The sequence below is a fragment of the Lampris incognitus genome, chromosome 4 (assembly GCF_029633865.1).
Source record: "Lampris incognitus isolate fLamInc1 chromosome 4, fLamInc1.hap2, whole genome shotgun sequence".
Classification (NCBI taxonomy): Eukaryota; Metazoa; Chordata; class Actinopteri; order Lampriformes; family Lampridae; genus Lampris; species Lampris incognitus.
In genome coordinates this window covers 16024710-16033684 of record NC_079214.1, presented here as the reverse complement: position 1 = coordinate 16033684, position 8975 = coordinate 16024710, and the positions used below count along the sequence as shown (strand labels likewise).

Sequence of the window (8975 nt, the reverse complement as noted above, 5' to 3'; positions counted from 1 at the left end):
AAGTTGGGTAATTTAATATCGCAGAAGGCAACAAAAAAAAAACAATCTCAACAAACGTAGCTAATTGAAAGTCGTCCATCAGAAAGTAACGGAACGGTGTCCGAACACGCGACTTTGAAAGCGTCCAAATATTGCCCTACAGGCCCAGCGTGCACGTGCAGTTTGGGGTGCTGTTGATGGAGTGAACCCTTAAAGCGCAGGCGTCTACTCTCTTCACTTCTGTTTGCCCTATGAGCGCCCCCCCCCGCCTCCCCTCCCTCGCTCCCCCCTATCTGACAGCCCGTTCACTGTTCTGGCAGTCCGTGTCTCGCGAGAGCAGCCAAGCATGGCTTGACGAGATCTGAGGCGCTCAGGTGTAAGAGAGCCTCCTCTCATCCCCCAGCAGTGGGAAACCCAGTAGACAGATAAGTGCGTCTGAGAGACTGCAGGCATCTCTCTGATCTCCGGGCTCAAGGCTGAAGTCGGCACAGCGAACTGTACTATTGCGTCATTACTGGACAGGCAGAAAGGATCGCGGTACATCTATGACTGTTTTTTCCGTCTCTTCTAGTCGTTTCCCCCCTTTATCCGTGTGCACTTTAATTGGAGAAGCTCGCCAAGATGATGTCCATGAACAGCAAACAGCCGCACTTCGCCATGCACCCGTCCTTACCCGAGCACAAGTACACCACCCTACATTCCAGCTCGGAAGCCATTAGGAGAGCCTGTCTGCAAACTCCACAGGTAAATTATCTCCAAAAAGAAAAACACTCCTTTTTTTCCTCTTCTTCTTCTTCCTTTCTTGTATCCAAGCTGCACGTATTACCGAATGCGGTGTGTGCGTAATAAGAAGGGGCGCTCCGAGGCACATTGTGCCAAGGCGCGCTTAATGTGTTTTTCATGTTATTCCTCAGCAGTCACTCCAGCAGCCTGTGATCTCTGCCGGAGCAGGCTCACGCAAAGCCTGGCTTCACCCTTCCTGAATACATTTCTATGACTTGGGGAGTCTGTTAAGTGTTGTCAAAGGTCCCGGCTGACAGATCCGTGTATTTGTTGTTCTCTTTCCGTGCCCCCCCTTCTCTCTCTCTCTCTCTCTCTCTCTCTCTCTCTCTCTCTGCGTCTCTCTCTTGTTAAATGCATCATGTCATTCATTCCCTTTATTCTTTCTCCCCTCTTTTCCCCCCTCTCTTTTGTCCCCTTCTTTAATTTCCCCACCGTATATAGCTGCAGAGTAACATATTCGCGAGCCTCGATGAGACCCTGCTGGCCCGCGCCGAAGCTCTGGCGGCCGTGGACATCGCCGTGTCGCAGGGCAAGACGCACCCGTTCAAGCCCGACGCGACCTACCACACGATGAACACCGTGCCATGCTCGTCGACCTCCACCGTGCCACTGGCCCACCACCACCATCACCACCACCACCACCACCACCCCCACCAGAACCTGGAGCCTCCGGACTTAATGGACCATATCACCTCGCCGTCTTTGGCCCTCATGAGCGCGCACGACGGGGCCGGGGGAGGAGGCGGCGGCGGCGGAGGAGGAGGCGGCGGCGGCGGCGGAGGGCTCCTCTCCACCGCCGCTCACCCGCACTCGCACATGCACGGCTTGAGCCACCTCTCCCACCAGGCTGCTATGAACATGAATTCCCCCCTCACCCACCACGGTCTCTTACCTGGCCACCACGGAGGGGGTCAGGGGGGTCCGGGGCTGACTAATAACGGACTGCCCTCCATCAACGACTCGGACACGGACCCTAGGGAACTGGAGGCGTTCGCGGAGCGGTTCAAACAGAGGAGGATCAAGCTGGGGGTGACCCAGGCGGACGTGGGCGGCGCCCTGGCTAATCTTAAAATCCCCGGCGTGGGCTCTCTGAGCCAAAGTACAATTTGTCGATTCGAGTCGTTAACTCTGTCCCACAACAACATGATCGCGCTCAAGCCCATCCTGCAGGCCTGGCTGGAGGAGGCCGAGGGGGCCCAGAGGGAGAAACTGAGCAAACCGGACATTTTCAACGGGGGGGAAAAGAAACGCAAGAGGACCTCGATCGCGGCGCCCGAGAAGAGGTCCCTGGAGGCTTACTTCGCGGTGCAGCCCCGACCGTCGTCCGAGAAAATAGCGGCTATCGCCGAAAAGTTGGACCTCAAAAAAAACGTGGTGCGCGTGTGGTTTTGTAACCAAAGACAGAAGCAAAAGAGGTTGAAATTTTCCGCCGCCCACTGATGGGCCAGACAAAACAAACACAAACAAACAAACACACACACAAACACAAAAAAAGAGAAAAGTGTCGCGTGACTGAATTTGGGGACCAAGGAACAATATTAATATAGGACACCAACTTTCAGTCTTTTGTCTCCAACGGGTTTTCAACGCTGGTGCACAACGGACTTTAGACACACACACACACACACACACGTGTTACGAGGCTTCATATATCCTGTTTATTTTCACTTTTATCGGTGAATGTGAAGTATGCAAATAACAGATTAACACAAGTTTCGCTCAGTTGTTTCGAGGGAAAGTCTACCGACGTCAGCATTGCCTTTTAAACACACGTGGGAAAAAGAAACAGAGAGAGAGAGAGAGAGGGGGGGGGGGGGTAATTTGCTCGACCCTACAGCGAGTTATTGTCTTCTGATAGGCCTATATTATTTGAAGTACTCTATAGCCATTTACGAATTACCTCATTGATTGTTGATCTGTGTTGGGTTTGATTATTTTCGTCGTCGTTGCTGAATTATTTATGATCCTCGTTTTATTTATTTATTCATTCATATTTTCCACTTATTTATTTATTTATGTTTTGTATTATTATTATTTGGAGGCTGCTCGAAACTCAAAACCAAGTTACAAACGTCATACATCTATTTTAAGGCCTGCATGAAATCCCGATTCATCAGCCTCCGGATGGCGGAAGCGTAGGCTGTCACTTCTATAGATATATTTATTTTGAATTTGCACAGAGACGGAGGGAGGGAGAGAGAGAAGAAAAAAAAACAAACAAAACACCACCTTGACTTACTAAGACCGATTATGTGGAAATGGTTTTGTATATACAAACATCACTTTATCACTTCTCAGAAGTCGTTTCCCCAGTTTTGTTTTTTTTTGGAAATAAATTTATATAGGGCCTATTTTCTATCGACACTATTTGGCTTTCACAGTAGTAACAAAAATAAGTAATTCTAAAAAAAAACCAGACCCCAGACGGTCCCGCTATGTAACCAGGTGATTCCTCCTCTAGCTACTGTGTTAGTTTGCGGTGCAAACTCTCTATGCATTGGACAGAGAATCACTACTTCCGGTAGATCCTTAGACCCTCTTTTTTGTGGATGGTGTGTACGTCACTGTTTAAATGCCTGTTTTTGTTTCCCCACATTGATGACCACCACGTTGTTTGTCGTGTTAATTGTTAACGGAAGCGTTTGTGTAAGTAATGCGTTACTTTTGTGCACACACACACACACACACACAAGTATGTTTACAATGACTGCGGCGCCGCGCGCATCCCGGACACGTCCCCGCGGTCCCTCCTGTCACGAGCCTCCCCACTCTCTGTTGTCCTTCTTCCTTTCCATTGGTGTTACTCATCCTGTAAGCCAAATCTGAACAGGGAGGTGTGTTCCAGCAATCTTCTAATAAACGGAAAAAAAGAAAAAAAATCCTACACGCATTCCTGGGTTTGATAAGGCAGCATGACTGTGATGATGATGATGATGAGTTTCACTTTAAATGTTTGTGTCGTGCTGATGGGAGGCGGGATTGGTATAGGTAGGCCTCGTAACAGGCGACCAGAAATGGCTTATACTTATTTCACCTCAGTGACGCGACACCGATTGAATACGAGAACGCTGAATTAATTGTCTGGTATATATTTGCTCATATATATTATTTTCTGATATATTTTCCTGTATTTCAAATCGAACGAGAAGAGGGTACTATCGGAAAACTACAGGCAACTCGCAGGTCTTGGTAAAGGGTGTATATATATATATATATATACAAATCATGGTTCAAAACCGAGCAAAAGATGGATTTTACCTCTTAAAGCACAGAAAAGACCAGAGTTTGAGATAATTCAGAATAATATGGGGGGGGGGCACGCACGCGCTCTTTTGCCCATCTGCCATAATTACGATGGACACGAGTGCTGATAATCTGTGTAGAAATAACACATTTTACACAGTAATAATGACAACAACATGACAATCGCGTGCTGTGCACGTGCTCATATGATGTTGAATGTAAAGAGAACAGGAGCAGAAATGGGGGGGGGGGGAGTCCAATCTCTGAGGAGTTTGCCTAGTTCATTCTTTTCAAATTCAAGGGTTTGTGTTCCCCGAAATGAAAAATACATTATGTTGTCTCCTGAAATAATCCTTCCCCCCAAACATTTAGCACTTTCGCTTAAACGTTTGGGTTTCCTAATATTTTGCCCTAAAAATAAATATTTGTACTATATCCTGCTAAATTAGCATTCACACTTGCTAATTGAAGAACGTAGGCCCTGACAATTAAGATTTAATGAAGTTTGAGATTTCAGCCTCTTCACAGCTGGGTCGGATTATTTCCACACCGGCGTCACAGAGCACGAGGCAACGAAAACATGGAAACGTGTTTATATTTTCCTTTTTTTTTTATAAAATGTATTTATCCAAACTGTCCCAGAGAGTGACCTGCCTATACGCCACATGCATTTCTATGCGTCCACTTTATTGGAGGATGTTTTCCAGCGGTTTCCTCTTTGCTCCGCGTTCCGGGAGACGAGGTCTGGAAACGCAGGGTTGATGCAATATTAATCGGGCTCGGCTGATATAAAATGCAATATTTCACACAGCTTTCGGGGGTTTCAGGCAAGCGCCGGGTGGAAGAGGAGGCCGCAGCCAAAGGACCGAGAGAGAAAGGCTCGTCCTTATTGCATCTCTGTGGCTTTTGGCTACGCGCGCGCAGCCGCCCTCACGTGAGTATAGGAACTTCATTTTCAGTCTGTCTCCTCTACCCCTCCAACCACAGGTAGGGCACCTGGCGATAACCGATATATAGCTTATTTCCACCCCTTCGTGTGAATTTGTGCAGGGTTCAAAATGGCCCACCCTAAACAGGGATCGCATGCCCACGAGACTTCCGCGCTCACTTGATGTGCTCTTAAATATTAACGTCTTGGTCTCGTCTCGATTGCCCCTCGGATCAAAATCACCACAACATGTAAATCTCCCCCCTATTAAACTACCCTATATAGGCTAGTGCCCATTGGAAGAATCCATATTGCGCGTGTGTATATATGCGCGCCACACTGATCGAAAAGCGTGGAATTAAAGTTTATTCCAGTTTGGGACAGATGTGTGCCAGCGGTTATCGCCTCCATTTCCGGTTTTCCTCGTCACAAACGCGCGCGGTTACATTATCCACCCCTCCATTATCCAAACCGCTTATGCTGCTCGCAGGGTCGCGGGGGATGCTGGAGCCTATCCCAGCAGTCACCGGGGCGGCAGGCGGGGAGAAGACACCCTGGACATTATATCTTACATTATAAATTACATTATACATATATTTTTTCGTCCTGAATTCGACGAATTCGAATAATCAAGCAACTTCTAGGATATAGGTACACACCTCCCCCCCCCATCCTCTTTCAAAGTTGGCCCTGTAACCGGGCCTGCCGAGCGCTAACACACCGCTGGCACCGAAAAACACTTGAGGCACGGCACCACGCGCCCACATGGCGATATTTCAGCACCACGAACAGCTCGGGTGCAGATCGAGAAGTAAATGCATTATTGAGAGCCTATATCAAACAGCTCTGGGGTGCTGTCTCTCTGCGCGGGAGGATCGGGATGAAGTCCGACTGTCTGACTGCACAATAGCTTCTAATATGTTAATGGCCGTAGGGGACGCCTGGGGTACCGTCCCCAGCTGCCTCGCGCACCATATGTCAGCCCGCTAGGACGCGGTCCTCTATTAATCAGGGGGGATATTTCAGCAGGAACTTCATCAATATCATAACCCTTAAAGTTCTATCAATCGGTGGACTGAACCAACTGGAAAGACCTTTCCCGTGTTACGCTCATGACTAGAGCCCCCCCCCACCCCACCTTTTGTAAATGTACACTGCAATTACCCCCCCCCCAGACGGAAATGGAAGAGCCAAACATTAGACACGAAACTATTTAAATCGCATCCGTGGAAAAGGACGCTGGCCCTAATCTCAAAATAGCCGGGTCTGATAATTATGCTCGCAGACAGCCTTAATATAAGAATTATTATTATTATTATTTTTCATTGTCCTATTTATTTATTTTTTTGCAATATTACACCAATTACCTCATCTCCTCCTTCCCTTTCCCGCAAATAGGCCACGGCCTTAACCCCATATAGGCCCATCATGGATCTCATAAATTAATTCCTTCGGGCTACTAGTCGGGGGAGTAATTAATCTATAACGTAGATGTAAATAAAAGGAAATTGGATTCCTGACAGACGAGACGAGAGAGCCTGTGACACCACGGCGCCAAATAATGATTTCGCCACACGTAACGGAAACGCAGTCGCTTAGATTTACGAGCGCCTGACTTTTTACAATAGCTGTGAGCGAAGGGGAGCGGGGCTCACCTCGCCGCAGCTGTTAGGGGCTCCCAAGTAGAGATGGATTGCGTCGCGATAATTACGACGCTGCACGCTAAAATGAAAATGAATGCTTTACTTTACAGCTACGTTGAGTTTTTGGGATTCGCCCCAAACTATTTTTTTTCTTTTTGATTTAGCGCCATCATCGTCGTCGTTACGATCTTCTTCTTCGCCCGCTTGTTCGTCTTCTTCTACTTCTTCTTCTTCCTATTCTTCCGCTTCTTCTTCTTCTTCGTTTCTGTCAACAGTCCTAAATAACCAACATGAGCGGAGCCATCCGTCGATCTAACAATGCCCAGGAAGGTTGGCCTATGGACGGAAATGTCAAACGGGGGATATGGACGGATAGATCCCCTAGATCCGTATTCATTTCCCGCTCATATTTGCTCAGTAATCCGCCGTGGCTGCCTTCCATCGCCGGGGACCCGGTTTGAGAGGAGATGCTGTTGACACAGGGGTATATTTCAATCAGAGCGGGTTCAGAGTCAGGCGAACAACTTATTTGTCTAATAAATCCGTCATTTAGAAAGAAAAATATTTGATCTTGGGGGGCTGACCTCTTGTCATGTAGCCACTGACGTATTCAGGGATGGCGGCCTGTACAGGCCGCCGCCGACGTGCAGTATAAATATACCGGGACTGGGGGAAGGCCTGCATTTGTTCACCTTTTAAAAATCATTGTCTGTGGGTAAGTAAATTGTCCCATCCCTGTAAAGAGTTGAAGTGACAGCTTTCCTTTGCATGCTACCACAAACAAGACAGGATTCTCTTTTGCACTTACCGACTGGAGGAGCATTTTAATCCAGTGCATCAATACTTTTATTGTGATTTCAGGTACACTTTCATTTTGGACTATTTAAATGAGGCTTACTGTTTGTAACACATATCCACACAAGCAATGAAAATGAAGTTATTTGGTGACAATAGACGTATGATATGGTGCCATGACGGTAAATTACAGACTTTGAGGGTAGTTTTGCACAAACTGGATTCATATTTGAAATCTGTAGCTAATAAATCATCTATCAGATGCTTTGTAGCACATGCATTCATTACAATTTTTGACGAGTTCATTCTCTTTTTGTCACTGAATTGAAACGTCAAGTTCTGAAATCAAAAGCTTAAACAAAGTTTTCAAGTCTACAGAATATTGATATTACTTATTCCGAGCCATTTTGGCTAGCTGCGAGCATCACCATAACATTTTCTTCTTCTTTTTTTTTTTTTGCTCGTAGAATTGAGCCGTAGACCTGTGGAAATGTGCTCTTATATGGAGTTTCATTAAGAGATTTGATCAGGTCCATCATTTCTATTCACCACCTTTTTCTGAGCAGATTCACTCAGGAGATACATCTATAAATTGTATGACCCCGATTTGATACCTCAGACCAGTGATGACATGCTACTTTTTTTAACCAATCATGTCCACTAGATTATTTATTTTTCTAAAAAAAAAAAGGACAGTTTTATTGCTTATTCATTAGTTCTTGAAGGGATACACTGAAATACGAATATGCACCGATGAACAAGAATGAATAATGGAACAACAAATTTACTCATCAACTATTACATGACATACTTGACAAAATGGCATAACATTAACTTAATCTGCCTTTATATGGCTGAGATAGTTGGGGATGAAATCAACATGTGAATATGGTTGGCGACAAAAATGACTTAACAAATGACTTAAGTGCCTTCGTAACTGCAGGCCTACCACATGAAATCCAAAATGATAAAGTGCGGAACAAAAACTATCAAAACATAAGTCACTGTCTGCACTGGGTTGTGCGAAGGTATTTCACCTCGAACCAAAATCTGTATTACTGCCTAAATGTCACCTCATGCAAAATCTGTCTCGCTACCTAAATGTCATTTATCCCCCCCACCCCCCCTTCCGATCTTTGAAGAGCTGTGATGGCCCGAGGCAGAGTGCTCTTTGAACCCTTGTATTGAACCCATTTGTTGGTCGTTATTATACCTGCACGCTCTGCTGCCCTGACGTGGGATAGGTGCTGGACAACCCTGTTAGCGGGGCTGCATTTTAGATGGGCGCTGTCTGCGTTAGTTTATCTTTCCGAGTTTCGTGCAACTTTTTTTTTTTGTAAAATGGCAACTAAAACATGCTTATACATTCCATAAATGAATACGTCAATCCATAATACAGTGCTAGCAAGGCTTGGTATTTCTGGCGCTGTCATTGGTCCCCCGCCCCCCCCCCCCCCAAAAAAAATATCAAATCTCCAATTTCTACTACCATTGTCTTTCATCAGGTGCTCTATGATATATGATATATACTATATTAATCCCTGTGGGGAAATTCCTCTCTGCATTTAATCCGTCCTAGCTGTGTAGCTAGGAGCAGTGGGCAG

The 8975-nt window shown here is 46.2% G+C and overlaps 1 protein-coding gene across 4 annotated transcripts; it reads left to right on the top strand.

The window, feature by feature from the left end:
* The first annotated feature begins 600 nt into the window (after window positions 1-600).
* Window positions 601-2202, top strand: pou4f1 (POU class 4 homeobox 1). Of its 4 annotated transcripts, none has more exons than XM_056279105.1 (3): window positions 601-723; window positions 1204-1477; window positions 1526-2202. In XM_056279105.1, the coding sequence occupies exons 1-3, from the start codon at window positions 601-603 to the stop codon at window positions 2200-2202; spliced, it is 1074 nt and encodes a 357-aa protein (XP_056135080.1). The 4 variants fall into 4 exon arrangements, with proteins under 4 accessions (XP_056135080.1, XP_056135079.1, XP_056135078.1 ...); XM_056279104.1 differs by having other exon boundaries at window positions 1523-2202; XM_056279103.1 differs by having other exon boundaries at window positions 1210-2202.
* Window positions 2203-8975: the final 6773 nt, after the last annotated feature.